The 21,034-nt window shown below is 46.0% G+C and overlaps 1 protein-coding gene across 2 annotated transcripts in view; it reads left to right on the forward strand.

Moving 5' to 3' along the window:
* Positions 1-1,940: 1,940 nt before the first annotated feature.
* TTC28 (tetratricopeptide repeat domain 28) overlaps positions 1,941-21,034 on the forward strand; it is a 78,806-nt gene continuing 59,712 nt past the window's right edge. For both annotated transcript variants that reach the window (XM_021544728.2, XM_077787206.1), the window contains exon 1: positions 1,941-2,036. In XM_021544728.2, coding sequence (XP_021400403.1) covers positions 2,010-2,036 — 27 coding nt within the window. In that variant the 5' untranslated portion in view covers positions 1,941-2,009. The remainder of the gene's footprint in view (positions 2,037-21,034) is intronic.

Raw genomic sequence — 21,034 nt, forward strand, 5'->3', positions numbered from 1 at the left:
TTCCAGGCCACACCTGTTCTTTTCAGTCCCTGCTGCATTTCAAAGCTTTATTTTTCACTTGCATCTCTGTGCTGCCACATGCACTGTCAGTAATTCAGGGGAAGGTGTGGGAACAGAGCCACAGAACACGGAGCTCATGTCTGGGGGTAGTGGGACAAGATGGGACCTGCTGAAGACAGCTTTGGGACTGGTGTCTGAGCTTCGTGTCACTGTGGAGTGGCATCTGGAGATCAAGGTTATAGCTGAAATACCCCTGTCAGTGCTCTGGCCTCCCCGAGACCAAAGGCACGCTGTCCTTTGTGACTGAGGAGCTGCAATGGAAAGAAGCAACTGTTGTATTTCCAAGGGACCTAGCAGTGAATATTTTTTGATATTACATTTGCCATTAAGTTTATTGTTTACTTCCGAGATGCAACATTGTTGGTCATTCCTCACAGCAATGAAAACTACACCTCTGCACCATTTCAGTAATGTAAGCCCAGAGTTTAACTGTGTTGTGTTCATGCCCTAAGGATTTGTGACTCTCTTGAACCTATGTTTATTTATTAGAACAGTCTCAGAACAGCCCAGGAGCTCAGGCTGAAGCTCTGTGATGTTAGAATGACTGGCTCCTTGGAGATGGCCACAGTGCCCAGCGCTGCCTGCAGCCCCAGCCCTGGCAGAGAAAGCTCGACGGGAAAAGACTTCAGCGGCTCGGCAGAGCTGGAACTGCAGCCCTGGGCACTGCGGCACCGCCCCGGGCACACCTGTGAGCCCGGGCACACCTGTGAGTCTGGACACACCTGTGAGCCCGGGCACACCTGTGAGCCCAGACACACCTGTGAGCCTGGACACTCCTGTGACTCTGGACACACCTGTGAGCCCAGACACACCTGTGAGCCCGGGCACACCTGTGAGTCTGGACACACCTGTGAGTCTGGACACTCCTGTGAGTCTGGAGACACCTGCGAGTGTGGACACACCTGTGAGCCCGGACACACCTGTGAGCCTGGACACTCCTGTGAGTCTGGAGACACCTGTGAGCCCGGGCACACCTGTGAGCCCGGACACACCTGTGACTCTGGACACACCTGTGAGCCCAGACACACCTGTGAGCCTGGACACTCCTGTGAGTCTGGACACTCCTGTGAGCCCGGACACACCTGTGAGTCTGGACACACCTGTGAGCCCGGACACACCTGTGAGCCTGGACACTCCTGTGAGTCTGGACACTCCTGTGAGCCCGGACACACCTGTGAGTCTGGACACACCTGTGAGCCTGGACACTGCGGCTGTCCCTGGACACTGCGGCTGTCCCCATCATTGGACATACCGTGCCCGGACGCAGATGCTGCCCCCGTGCCACACAGACTGTCCCCGTGCCCGGACACTGCGGCTGTCCCCGTGCCACACGGGCTGTCCCCTGTCCCCGTGCCACACGGCCTGTCCCCTGTCCCCGTGCCACACGGGCTGTCCCCGTGTCTCCGTGCCACACGGGCTGTCCCCTGTGCCGGTGCCACACGGGCTGTCCCCTGTCCCCGTGCCACACGGGCTGTCCCCTGTGCCAGTGCCACACGCGCTGTCCCCGTGCCGGGTGACACCGACAGGGGGCGCCAGAGCCGCTCCCGCTCGCAGCGCCCCCTGCCGGCGCGGAGCGGCCGCGCCCGCCGCGGGCTGGCGTGCGGCGGGGGCGGGGCCGGGCCGGGCCGGGGCGGGGCCGGGCCGGGGCCGCCCCTGAGCCGCCGCGCGCCGGGCGGGCCGGGCCGGGGCCGCGTCCTGGTTCGGGTCTCGCCGCCCGCGATGCGCCCGGGAGCGGCCGCGCCCCGCGGGCCCCGGGCGTGACCGGTGCGGGCGGAGCCGCCGGCTGGGCACAGCCCCCGCCCATGGCCCGCGCGGCCGGGCCGGCTGCTGTCCCGCGGGACGCGGCGCGGGCCTGGCGGCGGGGCCGGGCAGCATGACCGCGGGCTGCGGCCCCGCTGCGCCCGCCGCCCCAGCGCCACCTTGATGCTGCACGTCCCCGCTCTACAAATATGATGAAATGGCAGCCCCGGAAGAAGGTGAGTGCCGGCAGGGTCCGCCCCGCTCCCTCTCGCGCTCCCCTGGCCCCGGCGGGAGCTGCCGCCGCCGCTCCGAGCCGTGGGCGGGATGCGGGCGGCGCCGGGGCCGCGGTCCCGGTGCCCGCGGAGGGTCCCTGTGCCCGCGGAAGGTCCCGGTGCCCGCGGAGGGTCCCGGTGCCCGGGAATGTCCCGGTGCCCGGGAATGTCCCGGTGCCCGCGGAAGGTCCCGGTGCCCGGGAATGTCCCGGTGCCCGCGGAGTGTCCCTGTGCCCGCGGAGGGTCCCTGTGCCCGCGGAGGGTCCCGGTGCCCGCGGAAGGTCCCGGTGCCCGCGGAGGGTCCCGGTGTCCGCGGAGGGTCCCGGTGCCCGCGGAAGGTCCCGGTGCCCGGGAATGTCCCGGTGCCCGCGGAGTGTCCCTGTGCCCGCGGAGGGTCCCTGTGCCCGCGGAGGGTCCCTGTGCCCGCGGAAGGTCCCGGTGCCCGCGGAGGGTCCCGGTGTCCGCGGAGGGTCCCGGTGTCCGCGGAAGGTCCCGGTGCCCGGGAATGTCCCGGTGCCCGCGGAGGGTCCCGGTGCCCGCGGAGGGTCCCGGTGCCCGCGGAGGGTCCCGGTGCCCGCGGAGGGTCCCGGTGCCCGCGGAGGGTCCCGGTGCCCGCGGAGGGCCCCGCGCCGGGCGGTGCGCGGTGTCCGCGCGGGGCCGCGGCGTTGGACGCTTTTCCATGGCGCTTGGCAGCGTGTTTTATGGATATTCTTTGAAGGGAAAACCCAGCAAACCGAGTGGGCTGTGCCGCTCCTCTGCGGCAGTGACCCTTTGCTCCCAGCAGCTGTGGACTATTAAACTTTTTATTTTCTGTTTTTTATCCATTTTGGTTTTTTGTTTGGTTTTGGGTTTTCGTTTTTTTTTTTTTTTTTTTTTCTTCTTTTCGTTTGGGAAAGCCTGCTTGAACCAGCAGGGCTCCTTCTGTAGCATGTTGTGTGATACTGTGTCTTACATCAGGGAAGAAATAGAAATCATATGTGAAAAGCATGAGAGTGTCTCTGGCTGTGAGTGTGAGACACGAATAAACGGTGTTAGACTGTCCTGGTTGGAACGTGCCTTGTGCCACTGCAGCTCCGGCTGATCAGTCAGGCTTTGTACACGGGTTCCTCATCTTTTTTCAGCTAGTCTGAAGCTATTCCTTCAGGTTTTTTTCAAGCAAGTGATTGTACCTAGTGAGGGGAGTTCTTACTTCAAGTCATTGTCTCGTAAGAAGGATAAACAGATGACAGTCAAGCTTGGTGAGAGTGTTGGTGCGTTTTTCAGGTCCCTCCGTGCCTCCTTTCAAACTGGTTTTAAGATGTCTACAAGCTGTAGATTTTTAAATGTCTGTTTTTACTATTTTCAAGTGAATGTGCAGTCACTCCTGTGGTTACGGCTGTGGAAACCCCTCCAGGCCATGGTTACAGCTGTATTGACTGAACCACTGAAATATTATTCTTGGCTGTTGGCTGGACTCCTCGGCTCTGGAAGATTCTGTTCAGAGTGTCAGGATTCACTCGGCAGTATTGGCTCACCCACTTATGCTTAAATCACCATGTCATATGGTTATTTTTTTCCTCTGCATTATTGTCTGTGTCCAAATCGAGTTGATTTTGGGCAGTCACATTTGATTGTGTAGAGGGTACACGAGACAGCTGAACTTCTCTGAACTGTCAGGCATCTTAGTTGTCTGAGCAAAACAATAATTCCTGTTCCTGATGTGATGCAAACTATGCTCATGTTGGACTAGCTTGTGTGTTCAGCTGTAGTCCCAGGGAATCTCAGCAGAGGTTCTTTGGTCCGTGCTGCCAGCAGCCTCACGTGAGCAGGGCTGGGATTTCTGCTGGCCCGGTGCCGCTGCAGTGCTGCCGTCATGTGCTGCACAGAGTAGCCTCAGGAAAGGGGCTCTGCAGACCATGCAGGAGGTTCTGCTGCCCCAGCTCTGAGTAGCACAGAAAATGAGACAGGGCAGCACTGCTGGTCCTTTCCTCAAGTGACTTCCGAGAAGTCATTTGCCTGCCTTGTCCCTGTTTGAATGCCCAAATAAGAGAGCTGAATGCATGTGCTGCTTCATTGAATCGGGAGTCTCCCTTGATTTATATATTTATACTCGTGTTCTTTTGCTTTACCCATGTTTTTATTATTAAATGTTTAAGGTGTTTTGCTCATTGAGAGATATTTGCTTTCACAGCTGTGAAATGGTGCTGTGTAGAATCTCATGCAGTTTATTAGTCCTGTGTGTAACCCTGGAGTATGCGCCTTTGTCTGGTGATTCACAGATACAGCTATTGCCTGGAATGTGTAACTGGTTCTCTTGCCTTCAGCAAGTGAAAAACTGAATTTGCTTGTGACTGAAATACTCCGGTTGTAAACCATGTGTGTTTTTAAGTTTAAAAAATGACTGTTGTTTACTAATTTTTTTTTTCCCACAAGCATCAGAACTAATAAAGACTCTTTTCCTGTGGACCTTGGTGACTCACCTCTGGCTCCACTTCCTTCCAGGTTCCCCCTGCATCCTTTTCTTCTAGTCCAGAGTGAGGTCCATGCTGGCCAAGTGCCCTGGGACACAGGCACTGGGCCCAGGAGCCAGGAGCTGCCAGCTCAGTGTGTGAGTCTGTTGCCTTGGGAAGTCGGGCTGGAATTCCAGCATGAGACGTCCCCTGCCTTTGGGTGAACACAACTGCACTGACAGCATCTCAGGAGCCAGTAATTAATTATACAGGGTCTGGCTACAGCCATGACTGATTCCTTACATTGATCATATTTTTTGAAAAGTGTAAAATCAGTCATGTCAGTGTGTTCAGCAGCTCAGTTTTTAGGAATTACATAGAATCATAGAATTGTTATGTTTGGACAAGATCACCAAATCCAACTGTCAACCCTGCATCACCTTGTTCACCACTAAAGCATGTACCTCAGCACCACATCCACGTGGTTTTGAACACTTCCAGGGATGATGACTCCACTGCTACCTTGGGCAGCCTGTGCCAGGGCTGGACAACTCTTTCCATGAATAAATTTTGAATAATATCCAACCTAAACCTTCCCTGATATAGCTTGAGGCCTTTTCCTCTTGTCCTGTCACTTGTTACTCAGGAGAATAACCCTCAGATGGCTACAGCCTCCTTTCAGAGAGTTGTCAAGAGGGAGAAGATCCCCTCTGAGCTTTCTGTTCTCCAGGCTGAGCCTCCCCAGCTCCTTCAGCTGCTCCTCATCAGATTTGCTCCAGTCCCCTCCCCAGCTTTGTTCCCTTCTCTGATGACCTGGTCCATGATCTTCTCTGGCACTGAGGGCAGGCTGACAGTTCTTATAGGTCTGGAACTAAATCTTTCCTTGTATCAAAACCTCTTTTTGACGCTTCCTTTGGCTCCAGGGTACAGTTTGCTGGCAGAGCCATGTGTGCTGCCTGCAGGATGCGGGGTCAAATGGTTCCCTCATCAGTGAAATGGTGATTTTTGCGGGTTCCCATTGCCCTGGACTTGCTTTGGGCTGCTCTGACCTGTTGTTGGCTAGGATTTGCTGCAGTCTCTGGGCTAAGGAGAGAAAAGAATGGCGTGGATGGTGGTGTGGTCATGTATGCTAACGCCAGAATAGTGAATCTATGGATAATAATAAAAATACCATTATACTTGTGAGTGCATAATGGGGTACTGGAGTTCAGGTGAGAGCACTTTTTCTGAACTGCTCAAGCCAGCAAGAAGTTGTTTGAAGTGGTGCTTCATGTTTATGAAATGTACCCTTTTTTTTTTAAGGAGCAGTGTGGGAAATTCTGCCTGCTTGAGCCTGATAACAGCAGCTGGTTTAGATACTAAACAAAATTGCACATAGAAGTCAATTGCTAATCAATTCTGTGACTAAATGCTGGACAAAACCTGAACTGACTGTGGTGGGTGTGAATGTAATGAAGGATTCAGTAAATCATCAATAGCAACATGGGGCTGAGATATCTCTTTGTTCCCGACTGCCACAATTTAGGCATATTTACCAAGAACATTTCTGTAAGAAGATTCATTCATGTGTAATGCCTCTGTGTACAAACAGCTTCTTCAGTTTTCCTGGAGTGCAGAAGAAAATATGCTCTTAGTAAATTCATGCAAATCTCATTATCTCTCTGCCATAAGTTACTCTCTTGGAGATCTGTATTTGTTTTTTGAAATCTGAATCTGTATATTATGGTATGTCCAAGCCCTCTGTTTGGATTTTCAGTACATGCAGGAGACTGGAATAGTGCATTTCATTTTGGTCACTGTGTATTAGTAGGATTCAAAAGCTCAGATTTATTTTATTTTTTTCTTGTAATCTGTGACTTTGTGCCACCATTCCTGGCTCCATCTGTCCCTGCTGCTACTGAATCTGGGCACGCATCATGTTCTCCATGGGAGAGGAGCTGTTCTCTTGCTGTGCCATTCGGAGCTGAAGTGGGGTTGAATGGGAGTATTTGGGTTCCTGGGACAGCCTCTGTTATTCACTAGAAACAATGAAATACCTTTTTGTGACCTTGTTCTTGTCAGTAATGATGTCTGTGTGACTCTTACAAGCAAGCACTGTGGGGAATCTACAGTGATTGCAATCTGTATTGTATTGCAGCTAAAATGTCACCGGCTGTAGAGTCCTTTTCCATAGGGAATGGAATGGGCTGGCTCCTGGGTGGGCTATTGGTGTAAAAGTCACTTTTTCACTCTGTATTGCGGGGTGAAATGGGTTATGCTGTGGGAAGGGACTGGGGAATGCTTGCAAGGCTGATAATTCCTGCAAAGGAGCATGAGCTTAGCTGACCTTGTGTCCTTCTCTGGGCAGGTTGGCAGCACTGGAATTGGTTGCATGAGGATTGACTGATGTGGCAAATGCCATGATTTTTCTAAGCTGGAAAAGCAAATTAATTTTCCAGAATTCTATTCATATTAAGTGAAAATAAGCAAATTAATTTTTTTAAAAAAGTATTTCCCCCTTTTTTCTTCCTTTCCTTTCTCACCCTTTCGTCTTTCTCCACTGTCATAACTGGCAGTTATCAGAGAAGTATTCACGAACTTTCCTATTTTTTTTTTTTGAGATTTTTAGAATCTAAATCTACCCTCTTATATGCTTAAATAAACAGAAAAGGATAGTATTCCTAACCTGTTCAATATTGCAGATCTTTTCCATTTAAGGCAATACAGTCCTTGGCTCTGGAATGATGTTATGCCTGAATTCTTAGCGATCTGAGCTGGTAATCCGCTGTTCTGCTGTGATGGACCACTGTCCTTCCTTCCTCTTAACAATGACTGAAATCAAAAGGCTTCTTTCAGAGAGGGGAGAGCATGAGGGCACCTCCTCAAGGGGAAAGGCTGACTGGGTGGGGATAGGACTGATTTGAATATTTCCAGTAGGAAAACCTGCAAAATCCTGATAGGTGTTACCCCATTTCCCACAGATTTCTGTAGTGAAATGTGAACTTTATAACTGCAGTACATTCTCTAAGGTTTTTTTATATCTGATAAGAGTTTCTATATCTTCATTTCCAGTCTTATGGGCAGAGAAAGATACACAACACCTGCTTGGTGTTGCAAGCTCTTGGTCTGTACAGCAAAGACCCAGCAGCTTTTGAGGGGACAGTCCCCTCAGACATTATCATTTTATCCCTCGCTATCAAATTGCTGTTACCTTTGTCATCTCTTGTGCTTCAGGATCTCCTGCTGTATGGGTGATTGACTTTCACCTGTGGCCATTTAAAGTCTTTCAGCACACTAAAGACTTTAATAAGCAATATTACTGTTTTTGATAATATTGATAATACTGTTTATCTGTTGGGTCAGTTGTGAGCTCTGATTAACTTCCTTTGAAAGCTCTTGTCTGCAATGCCTGGAAGATGCTGTGCTGTGAGCAAGCTCAGCCCATCACTGATGGCCGAGGTGCTGCAGAAGATCAGTGAACATTGTGTTCCCCTTTCCACAGGCTTGGAGCAGGATCTGTTTTGCTGTACTGCTGGAAGGCTGAATTGGGATATTTTAGGATAATAGAGATGTACAGGGGCAGCAGCAATCCAGTGGATGCTGTTCCCACAGCTGGTCACAAGAGATGTGGGTTTGTACATATTTGCTTATGAAAAATGGTGAATAACTGACATTACATGTCCCTGACAGACATTTTCCTTATGCACAAGGAGAACAGCTGACAGACATTTTCCTTGTGCACAAAAGCAACAAATGCAAATATTAGTTTCTCGTAACCTCTGGTATTTTGTTTGCATTTATACAGTTTTTGCAAATACTGGAGCAGCTGTTGCCATACTTGTCCTTATTGCCCGAAAAGGAATGCACATGCAAATGCTGTCTTGGAGCCTTTGATTCACTCAGCAGAAAAGAACTGTATGTCCAATATGCAGTGTTATAACTGATCTTCCTTTGATGTAATCTCTGGATATGATCTATTCCTCTTCTTCTGCATGCACTTCTAAAAATCTGTGTATTTTAGGCTTTTATAAAAACCTAATGATAGAGTCATTAAGTAGGGCTTGGTAATTCGTGGCAATGTTAGCAAAGATAGATACATATTGTGGCAGAACAGATCCATGGGTTAATCAATGTGATGGCAACATAGAATTCACCAAGAAAATATTCCTCCTCTATTTCCTAAATAGAGCATTTGATGGGAATGTCCTTTGCAGTAAGTGCTGTACTGCAGAATTTCAGTGTAGAAGATAATTATTACTTGTAATTATGGAAATTTCTACAAGGAAAATTGGTTGAATTTGTTCCTGTTAGGAAGTGGAATTGCTTTACTTGCAATATTTGAATACTTTTAGATGATTAATGCAATCTTCCTTAATTCCTGTATATTGGCCTTGTAACCTTCTGATATACCTAAAATAATCCCTTCAGTCCTGCTCATCCATTTGAATTTCTACTAGAGCTTACTTTGGTTTAGAAGAATCCATGATGTGCACAAAGCTTCTCTTAAACTGGGTCTGTTACTTCAAGAGCTAACCAAAAATGAGCATGAAGTTAGATGTAGGTGAAGGTGAAAGAAGAGGATGTGATGCTGGCTAAGGTCAGAACTTATCACTTATAGCAAGGGTGTATGATATGTACATTGTTCCTGCATTGCACCCTGGAGTCAGGTTGGATTTGTAAGCACTGCTCTGCACAGCTCATCCGCTTGCTGTGTTTGTACATGTTTGTCAGAGTTCCATATTTGAATTGAACACTGGAAAATAATTTCATAATTTGAAGTCTTTCTGATTAGTTTCAATGTCACTTCACAATGTTTTCTGGAAAAAAATGAAGTCTTCAGCTGCCAAATGACATCAGTGCTTTTTAGTATATTTGTAACATTCTTCTCTGTGTTACTTTACTTAAGCAGAAATACCCTGCACTGGTAAATCAACCCTTGTAATAGGAATTCCTGGGTCAATTTGTAAGAGAAGCAGCAGCTTGTATTGCTAAGTATATTTAACTGGAACTTGGAATATTAGGTTGACAGGAGCAGCTAAGCATACAAATCTGAGAAAATACAAGCAAAATGAAATTGTAGAATTCCTTGATACAGGTTGGATGGACTGGTTCAGCCACAGAGTTCTTGGGAAGGACAGCTTGCCTCTGGAGGAATGGAAAAGGATTCCCTATGTGGGGCAAACGCAGTGGTTCATAACTGGCCCTAATGTGTGGTAACAGCAGAAGCCCAGCATAAAAGGATTTTTTTGCAGAGATGCTGGTTTGAAAACGTTTGGAGTAATGAATAGGCAAATGCTCTCAGATTGCTTTCTCCTAAGCTGCAAAAACCAGGGCTTTATAAATAATAAAATACCTGTCTTTGTCATCAGTTTAATTGGAGCAATCTCTGAGACCATTACGCTTTGGTTAGCCACAGTTAAAAGTGTCAGTAACATTCCTACTGGGATATTTATTAAAGTGTATGGATTGGGCTGTCAGCATAGCTTGGGTTTGTTCCCCAGGAGCACAGCTGCCTGGTCAGAGCTGCTCATCCTGGGGCAGGCACTGTGTGGATCAGGGGCTGTGCTGCCTGGGAGGGACCCTTGGAAAGTGTTTGGCTGCAGGGGCTTGGCTCCTCAGCACCTCTCTGCACTCTGAGCCTTGCTGGTACTGATGTGATTTTTTTTTTTTTTTTTGAATAGAGGGTAGTAAGTCATGTTTTTAAAAATAGCTGTTTTTTTTTTTCCATTATATGAAAATACAGGTCTTCTGTCAGAGTTACTTATTGTTTCTTTTATTCTCATTTTTATTATTTAGTAGCTTTCTACATTTAATGGAATAAACGAGGATTGTGAGCTGAACATAAGTGTGACAATTTTTTGCAAACTATGAATATATGCATTCCAGGGCAGCACTAACAATTCAGTGCCTACAGCTATTTGAATAACCCAGATCTAGGCTTGTACAGCTTCTTGCCTACATTGAAACAAAATTGCACAGCTAAGGTGGGAATGTTTATGGGATAGGCCAGTCTGAAACTCTGAATCAGAATGAAGCATAATGGCTTCAGTTGCAAATAATTTCTGTCCTTTTAATGGAAAACAGTTTGTAGAAGCACTTTTTGTGGTTACTGTACGAGTGATTGAATCTTTCCTGGACACAGCTGCAGTCTGGCCTGCCATGGAGCAGCAGAGCAGTTGGTGTTGCAGTGGTGGTTGAGCTGAGCTGAGCTGAGCTGGCACCTCAGGAGCTGGGCAGGTTCTGCAGCCCGGGCTCAGTGCTGCACTGGTGGACATGCAGCCCAGGGTAACACACTGCAGAGGCTTTGGTAGCCAAGATGCTTCTCTTGGCCAGTGCTCTGGTGCAGGGTTCAAGGGGATTGTGCAGGGCTGGGAGCTGCTGCCACCTCAGATTAATTGAAATGTTGTGTATTTGTAAGGAAGCATGCCAGAATGTATTCTGAACTAAACAGCATCAGAGGGATAAAACCAACTGTCTGACCTCCTGGTAAACCATGCTGTGTTTCTTTTAGATTTCTTTGTATTTTCATTTGTACTTTGCCATTACTCTTTCCTTTTCTGATTATCTTGTAACCTGAAAGGTGATGATATCAGCTCATCTACTCTGAAACCCAAGTCTGGAATGGAAGGAAAGGCAATTCTTCTGATACTCTGGCAACTATTCACATTTCTCTGCCAAACCTGCTATGTTGTGACTTCCATTTAGACAGGCTGTCCGTGTGCCTGCTATATGGATGACTGCAAGAGACTATTCTGCCCTCTCTTAAAGTGGAATCACACCTAAGCAAGCATGAATTAACCTCCATATTTTTGCTCTTAAGTGGCAGAAAGGAGGGATTTAAGTGATACATAAAATATCCAGCTGTGTTATTCATGTTAATTAGGCCTTTGCAGAGACTCCTATGACTTGGCACCATCCCATTTTCCATAGAAATGTTACTCTGTTATGGTTGGAAAGCCCTTTCATGAATTTCTGGGTTCTGAGTATTAGCTCTTGCTCAGATGCAGACTCATGACAAGGATATTTGGGCAGAGAAACACCTTTGCCAGTCTCTCACAATATGTAATGCAAAACACAGCTTGCCCCTCTTCAGACTTGACAGAAATTCTTCCACGTGGGAGTGCTGAGGCCCTGAGAAGCACAGATTGCTCAGAGAAGTTGTGACTTTCCCCATCCCTGGAAGTGTCCAAGGCCAGGTTGGATGGGGTTTGGAAAAGCCTGGGGTAGTGGAAGGTGTCCCTGCCCATGGCAGGGGGTGGAACTGGATGGGCTTTAATGTCCCTTCCAGACCAAACCAGAGAACCAAGGGTTCTGTGAGCAGTTTCCTTCATGTGGAACAGTGCAGTCCCTCAGCAGTCCATACAGATCATCTTTGATGCTGGAGCCACCAGTGTCTTCTTATAACTGCTGCACTTGAAAAGTCAGAGTGTAAGCTTTGTTTGGTGTAGAAGGAGTTGAGAAGTCATTTTGAAGTAATGTTTAACTTCTATCTGGGATTTTCTAAGATCAGATCAATGCAGCTGAGATTAAAGAAAGGAAGAAAACATCTTCCTCTCAGGAAGTAAAGTAGCTCCCACAGTAAGTGTTCCTATTGAGCTACAGTTTTCTTCAGCATGCCATCAGTTATTAGCAACACTATAAAGAATAGATTTCTTAGGTTGTATGAAAAGCAGGTTGATCTGTAGAGTATTTTGCAGTGAAGAAATGTGCTTGAAAGTGAGCCAAAAGCTGTCATTTCCCTTTTCATCTATTAAAAAGTACATTAACACTGTCAATCATCAGGCTTCAGAGGTTAGGCAAATACAGTCAGTATCTGCCAATAAAATCAAAGATTTAACACATCTCACTATCAAAGTTAGATTAAAAAGAGAAATTTGCCATATGGGCATGAGCCCCAGCTGTGCTCCAGCTTGGGTAGCTCTAAACAAGTCCATGATCCTTTGAAATCAGCTTTGTTTTTGCAGTTAAAGCAGTGTGAATGGCTGTGCAGTGCTGGGCAGCGAGGCCAGCTCTCCTGGGTGTCCTGCATGGTCTTGTCCTGGGGAAGGGTGGGAAGGCCAGCTGTGGGAATCAGGGAAATCTGTCAGCACCTGCTCACAGGGTGTCCCAGTTGTAATGCAGCTGCTTGGATGGCGATGAGCTGTTAGAGTACAGGTGTCAATTTTATATGTTTTTTCTTAGACATTAATTTGTGTAGCTGGCAGAAGTTAGAAGCATTTAGTGGATTCCTTGTGCTGCTTTCCTTTCTAATTGGCATTATCTTCTGAGCAGTAGCAGCAAAGTCCATCCAACAGTCCAGGCTAAAAGTCAGCTAAGTTGGAGAAATTTCCATCATCCTCAGTAGCTGTTGGATCCGGGTCTGCCCAACCATTTTATACCAGGATTGCTGAAGACATTAATGTTGAGCAGTGTATATTATTTTTCTGACACTGTAGATAAGCTTAAGATCTTGTCAAACCTTGCTTCTGCTGTATTTTAAGAAGCAGGTTTGTGTCTGTGTTTGTGGTTTGTTGGATTTTTTTTTTAATAGACCTCTTTGCAAGTCTTCAGGTCTATGGAAATGTCCATTTCCCCTCATATCTCCCCCCTCTCCTACCACAAAGCTTTATAACACTTTAGCAGCAGTTGCTTTGCTCTCTCTGCAGCTAACTGGATATTACAGCAAGAATGTTGGAGTTTATGCATGCTTGTTTTTATGGGAAAGTGTTTCCTGGACCCAGAAATCTCTATATTGTACATTACTTAAACTTCCTTTGAGCTAAACAAGAACTTCTGCGATAATCATGGGGTTTTTTTAGTGGTTCTGAGTGATTGCAGTGACTTTGAGGGTGTGCTGGTGGCTCAGGATGGCCAGTCTTGCCACCTGGTCAGGAAGCTCTGGAGAGCTGTACTTTGTTTTTGAGACTTTTCCTTTTGGCCTTGAGACTGGATTTTTTTACTTGTCCTGGTTGGGAAATAGGACATCTAGATCAGATGAAATGAAATTGTAAACATGCTACAGCTCTGTGAGTTAAAAGCAATTCAGCTGTTTTAAATGTAAATGGTGTAGGATTATATACTTGATTTGTTATAGCTTCCTAATTCTGCCTGCCTCAGCACTTTACTGGCAGTTAATTGCATCAGGCCTCGGAGAAACATTCCATAAGCTGCTGAAGACAGCTTTGCCACAGGCTGACACACTTCTCCCTTGGTTACATAGCAAATGGACACTCTGGGATAATTAGTAAGGAGGAGCTCCAGTGGACTGGGTACTGTTCTTTTGCAGCCTTTTGCCTATGAAATCTTCTTTCTTCCAAATCTAGAGGTCTTTTGTTTTGAATATTGATGTGTGCAGTGTTTAGAATGACTAGGTTTTGGTAGGTAAAGAAATGTAGGGAAATATTTAATATTTTGCACAGGCACTCAGTGAGGGAGATACAAAGTTCCCCAAAGCCACAATTACTTAAACTTTCCCCTAGTTTTCTTCAATGCCTAGAAGAAGTCCTGGAAGAGTAGTAATGCATTTAGGTTCTCACTGTTATAAAACGAAGGTCTTTGCAGCAAAAAAAAGCCCTGTTCAGTTTGATCTCAGGCAAGGACTTGATGGCATTGAGATGGGAACTGCCTAGTTACAGTCATGTTTAAGTTTGAGGCTCTGGGATACAGGTTGAATCACTGTCTTTTTTGTCTTTATTTTCCCATCTTCAGCATTTGTTTTCTTCTGTAGGTTGGCATCCCTCTGAATAGGCTGTCTTTGTGCTCTCACAATCTTGACTGGTTCTGTACATGGCTTTAAAAAGCAGGACGTGATAAACCCCAAACTGTTAACAATTAGTGCAGTCTGGCATGTTGCTCTATGTAGTAGACTGTCTGATTTGAATTCATGCATTAGAGGAACATTTTCCTGAGGGAAATTAGACTCAAATATGCAGGTGGACCATGTGTCTATCTCTCCTGGAGATGATGTGTCTTCTGAGGCATAATTAAAATTCTTTACAATTATTGTCACAATACACAGTGAGTGGATAAATGTGACAGTTGAATGACAAGCATATATGCAGCCTAGGACAAGCAGAATGGGTGAATATAGTTTTCTGACTAAAACTTTTGTTATGAGCTGAATTTGCAGCTGTTAAGATATAGACATGAAATTGAATCTGCCATTCTAAATGCTGGGTTTTTTTCTTTGTGCTTATTTTTGTATGTTGAACCTTTTACTAGCTTTTTTTTCCCAGATCCTACCCCATCCAGGGGTTGTGGTACATTGAGTCTGTGGCAGTGGGAGCTCAGGGCATGATGTGTGGCTCACTGCTGAGTTTAGGGAGAAATAATGTCCCTTGTGATGTGGCAAGGCAGTAACAGATCCAGTAGCCTTCACACAGAGCTTTTGGCTGCCTTGGTCAGTCTCCTGTTTGCTTAGAGCATCTAAACCCTAGAGGCTTAAGACTGATGACCTGCCTGGTGCCACATTTACTTCTTAAACAGATAAATAGATTTTCTAGTTTTAACCCCAATCTTATCTTGTTAATCATCTCAGCATTGACTGATTTATATTTTTGTTCCAATAGCTGAAACTAGGATTCACCCCATTATAAGTGTTAGCTATGTTAATCTGTAGTTATTTGCATTGCAGCAAAAGTCACCTCAAATCTTGCAGTCGTTTCCAGAGACATTATTAACAAGTCTGCTGGAGTCCTTATGGTCCTGACAATGGTTGAACTATCTACTTCCATGGAAAGTCTGTGGCTTCTGTAGTAAATCCTAGAAACTCTGGACCCTACCCCAAGATAATGGTGCTGTGTACACAGATGCACTGGTTCATCCCTTTGGAGGTAAAATGTGTCTTGTGCCATTTCACCCAGTGTCCAAAGGATCACTATCTTCACCTGAAGCTGTACCCCATGTCTGTCTGGGTTGTGACAATGGGTGGAGGCATTACAAGGAGGTCTCCCCACTCTTTGTGTTTGCTGCTGTTTCATTTGCTATGTCAATTGAAAACAGTGTTCCAGTGGGACACAGGCATTTCCTTGTCTGATACTTATTTTTGTTGGAAAATACTCTTTCACAGAATCATAGAATAGTCTTGAGCTGGAAGGGACTCAGAAGGATCATCAAGTCCAACTCTTAAGTGAATGGCCTGTATGAGGATGAAGCCCATGGCCCTGGCATTATTAGCACCATGCTCTAACCAACTGAGCTAATCTCAGGCTCTCACTTCACCAGCCTTGAATCTATTGAGGTGTTCAGCCTGACCTCATTAGACACTTTGAATGCTGACAGCACTGTTGCTTTTGTCTTGTGCAAAAGGTCACTTAAAGCTGCATTGAAATCAGTTTCCCAGTTTTCACCTGGACCTGTTTCAGGTGTTCTTATCCTGGGGTTTTTACTGCAGCCCTGTGCCTCCATCTGATGGGGAAAGTCTGAGGTGCTGAGGCTCAGGAAGTGGCTTTGTTGTGGACTGACTTCAGGAGTGGTTTCATTTCCATTTATCTCAAGTCTCTCATTTAGGAACATATGAGGGAAAGAGCCATCTGCCACTACTGGAGTGTGTCCTGCCTGGCCTCCTGTCCCCCTGGGATCGGGGCTGTCCCTTCTCTGGCAGCGGTTCCACCTCAGTCCCGCTGCCATGGAGACGCGTCACCAGTGGCCATTACAGTGGTGCTGAGATGGCGGCTCCTGCTGTGCCTGCAATCCCCATCATCCTGCTTCCATCACATTTTTCTGGTTTGAATCCTGCTTTGATGAATTCCATCTTCTCCATGCTCACAGCACAGTGCCCTCCCAGACACACAGTCTCAGATGTAATGCTTTGTGGCCCAACACGAGCTGTCTCTCTCTTACTCTGATACCTCTTAAGCATTTAAATGCAGCATTTTGAGCTGTTTCTGCCATCTGTTTTTTGCATAAGGCTTCTCCTGGCTTTCACATGATGTAAGAAGTCAGGAGATCTGTATCTTCACTATAGGAGAGGTGGTGGTGTGCCCATGGGATCCAGCTTGGGATACCTGTAATTCCAGCATGACTGGGGACCCAGTATAATCCCTGTGCCTAAAATGGGAAGTTTTCTGCAACAGGAGTCATGTGAATTCTGATGTACTTTCCTTTGCCAGAACTGTAGCAAAGAGTACACTAATCAGGCAACACATCTGTGGATAGAATTTAAAGGTTATTTACTTACTGGCTTTCAAATTGGAGTCAGTTTGTTGTAGTTCAGTTTGGAAATTGTTCAAAACTAGTTCTGAATGATGACAGACAGGTCTGCTGTAGCCTCTGGAGGCTCTCACGCTGGCCAGGGCCTTTGGTGGAGGGTGGAGGTGTGAATAGTGTCTCCTCCTCTGGTGGGATGCCAGGCACTTGATCAGTATAAGCAGGGCTCATATCACTTGCAGCTGCTGCAGGGTGTCCTGTGGTAACTGTGAAACAGCTCTCAGGCTGTGGGCAGGGCTGGGCCTTGCTCTGTGCATCATTTCCTTGGGGTCTTTATTTATCCTGAAGCTGCTACAGGAGCTGTAGTTCTCTAAAACCCTGGGACAGTCACCCTGGCTTCTTCTGAGCATCTGGGAGGAAACTGTCCTAAAGTCCTGGTGACTGTATAAAGCACTGATTAGTTAATTGTTTTAATTTTCATTGTGGTTCCTTTAGCTTCTGGCTCTCTAGCATTTACAGTGCAATTCCATCTTTGTTTCGGTGTCACTATGTGTGGTGGCTGGTGACAGTGCTACGCACAGAGCTTGTGGAGTCTCTCTGAATTAGTTTGCTTGCATCTGTGGGAAGAACTGGAGCCAAAAACCTCTCCTTTCAGAGGATTAGAATCACATCATTACTGGAGGCAGTTCAGAGAAGAGTGAAAAAAGTGATTAGGGGCCTGGAGGGACTGATGTATGAGGAAAGATCAAAGGGGCTGAATTTGTATCATTTGGATAACTGACTGAGTGGGGAACATAAAAGTCTGTGATTATGGAATGTGTATAAACGGGGATGTGTCAAGGAGAGATTATTCAATGTGGGATGATGAGGGCAATGGAATTACAGTAGAAAGAGGCAAACAGCTGTTAAATAGGAAAATTTCCCAACAATGAGTTTGGGTGTTCAGTTGTACCTTGCTGTAAATCCAGTGACTTGAGCTATTGCTTTTTAATTTAATGATGAACACACATAAAATGTTTCAAATAGAGGTAGGAATGTAAAGTGAAGATTGGTGCAGCAGTGTCTCTCTGGTTTTATGTCCCTTTGGCATCTGTAGTTGAATCTGCAAGGTCCATCCAGCTTGGGTGGGACTTGCTGAACAGAGAGCAATGAATTGTCAGAAAAAGGACTTTCCTGGCTTTTTAATCAGGTTAATGTGATCAGGCTGAGAAGAGGTTACCTCTCTGTGGCCTCTGTCCTGCTGCAGGTACTTGGGATTTCAGAAGATGAATACTCACACACTCAGTAGCTGTGTTGCTTTGGTTCAACAGTTTGGACTGTTTACTTGAAAGTGGGATCCAGGACCTTACTTCCAGGACCAGCAATTGCAGAAATCAGTGTTATTTTAGATGATATTTCCAGAATGCTGCTTTCATGCCTTCTGCCAGCTGTCTGTGCTCTGCATTTTGTGGCAGCTACATTCCTCTGCCACTGAATTGCATTTTTAACAACCTTTAAATGAGTCTAGGCTGCTGTATGAATTGACTGGTTATCTTCTCTACTGATGTTAATAATATCTTAATAAATGCAAAACATGTTTTGAAAATTCCAGACTTCAGTTGTAGCTGAATCTCTTTGCCTTCAAGCTAAAGATCTATTTTAACTGAAGTGGTGGCTTGAAAGTTTTCTTTCCCACCTGCTTATAATACCAAAGCCTGGGAGGAGGGTTGTTGTCATCATTTTCTACCTTGTTGATAGTTTAAAGCAAATCTTTTACATTGTATAACATATCTTTGCCAGTATAAACTGTTGTAGCACTCTTGTTTTTTCCTGCGTGGCTGGGAATAATAAATAACCTGTCTGAGGCAATGCCTGTGTCCTGTGCTTGTGGGTCAGCTTTGTCCCTGCTCCTGGGGGCTGTGCTCAGCCATGTGGGGTCTGGTACAAGCCAGGAGGAGCTGGGGGAGATGAGGCAGGTCATGAGTGCACCTGATGTGAGGAGATGCTTGGCAGGAGATGTACTGAGCCTTGTGTGTGCAGGAAAGAGGATCAGTCTGTGTGTGTAGGGTGGGGATGGGTGTCTTTAAAGACATTGGGATAGTGTATTCTCTTGGTATTGTGTATTTCAGAGCAGAGGCTTATTGACTTGGGTACATGAAATAGTGATGCCTCCAAGCAGGATTTCCTTTGGGAGCAGTCACGTGAAAGGGCAAAGGGGAGATGATTGAAATTGAAACCTCCAGCCCCTGCTGAATTACTTTTTCATTTTTTTAAAATGGGACTGCATTACTGAAGAAACATTTACTGCTACCCAGGTCTGTAGCTGCTGTGTCCCCCTCTAGGATAGACGAGAGATGAGATGTGGCAGGTGTAAGGTGCTGCATGTGGCATGAGAATTGCTTGTGGCTGAACTGCTGTGTCTGCTGGGTATGGAGCAGATTTTCTAGTTGTGAATATGGTGGCTGTTGGCTGCTTTTCCTCTGGATTGCTATACAGAATCTCCCAGCTGTAAATGAAATGCATAGCTGAAGAATTACATGTCAGCATCATTATTTATAAACTGCTTTCCTCAAAGGAAGGATCTGGTGTGAGAGGTGCCCAGTATCTGAGATGGTGTTTGCCAGTGTTGGTGTAGAACAGCAGCTGATGGTTGGCTGACAAGCAGGCAATCTTGTTGAGGCAGGTTTTCCCGGGCAGGAGTTTTTTTGTATTTTCTGGTAAAAAATTTTGTTGTGGTTTTTTTGGTTTGATTTTTATTATGGAGAGACTTCTAACACAACGTCAGAATGCAAATACCAAGATGGTCCTCAAAAAGGTTTGTCCTAGGCAGGCCTAAGTGGCTTCAGGCTCAAAGTAGTTTCCTGAAGAGACTGCTAGAGGATTTCTTGATCTGCTAAAGTAGGCTTGACTTATTTTCTGGCTGTAGGCTGTCTCGTGTGAAAACTATCACCTGGCCATTTTTCAGAGCTTGGCTGTGTGTTTGCAATTTTGCCACAGTAGGAGTTATTATTGTGAAAGCCAAAAGAATATGTGCAGAATCTGTGTGTTTAATCCCAGTAAGGGATGGCCCTAGCACATTCCTAACAAATGATAAATATCAATTTGTGTTATAGAAAAAATTAGAACATCTGATAGTAAATGCCCTATAACATATTTATAACAATTCTCTATATTATATTCAATGCGGGGGGGATCTGTGCTCATTCCTCACAGATCTTCTGTTTTTCTCATATTTTTATGCCCAGAGATTGACCAGGAAAAGCTTTCAGAATTGTGATTCCTGAATATGTTGGTTGAGAAGTGCCTTGTGGTAGTGAATCATTGCTAATGGCTACCAAGCTGCTGCAGACCTCATTGCACAATGCCATTAGTGTAAAGAACTCTTTACAACCAAGCAAAGATTTTACTAGGTGCAGTAGTTTTGATCACTATTACTCTGTTAATTGTGTTGCACTTGCTAACAAAGTATTGTTTCTGCTTTCCTCTGTGAAATAAAAGAAAGATGATAAAGAGCAGGTTGTTCTCCTTGCCTGTACCATGAAGGAGAGCCCTGAAATATTGATGGCAGTGCTGATGTCTGAGCACAGAGGAGTTTACTGCCATGACCTTCTGCTACTTGGGCTGCAGCTCCAGATGGGGATTCAAATTCGATGAGCATGTGCCACATCTCACTTCTAGCAAGCTCTTCATCTTCTTGACAAGGGAGAGCAGGATTCAGCTGTTTCTCCTGCACAAGTTGGTGCTGCACTTCAGTGTTTTTGCCTGTGGAGAAGGATAGAAAATCGTTTGCACACTCTTCCAGCCTATCCTGGTCTTCCTGCAGGTTGGCTCTCCCTTCCCAAGTGTCCACTTCCTCACTCAGTTTGGTGTCCTCAGCAAATATTGTCAAGCTGCATCTCCCCACCACTGTGTTCAGGATACACAATTCTGGAAGCTTTTCCTGATCAAGCCCAGTTGTACAGTGGTGGTTTGAGGAGTGAAAAAGTGCATGCTCAGGGCTGGGCTGAGAGAGACCCACTGGATTCACAGATCCATTGGGTTCTGCCTTGTCTAGATTCCAAACAGACCAAAATGAGGTATCAAAATATATAATTTTAAAAATCTTGATGCTTAGTCACCCCATCTTTTGCATGTTTAATTAACTTCTCCTTCATGTGGTTTCTTAGTGTGGAACAGGAGCCAAAACAGTCCTTTTAAATTGTGTTATATGATTGTATTTTTTGCCCGTGAGACTGTTGAAGTGGAAGGAGCAGAGCATGGCTGGAATTTATAACCTGTGACTCTCTTCACTAAAAACTGTAATTTTCAAACCAAGTCTCTGCAAAGGGACCATGTTACTGTGACTTCTCATGCAAGATAAATAATGTTCTTTGCAGTTTACATCAAACAGAGCAGGCCACTGCTTCCTGATCCAGTGGAAGCTCTGTCAATTGCTTCTGTACATTCCAT

Source organism: Lonchura striata, chromosome 18 (genome assembly GCF_046129695.1).
Source record: "Lonchura striata isolate bLonStr1 chromosome 18, bLonStr1.mat, whole genome shotgun sequence".
In the NCBI taxonomy this organism is placed as follows: domain Eukaryota; kingdom Metazoa; phylum Chordata; class Aves; order Passeriformes; family Estrildidae; genus Lonchura; species Lonchura striata.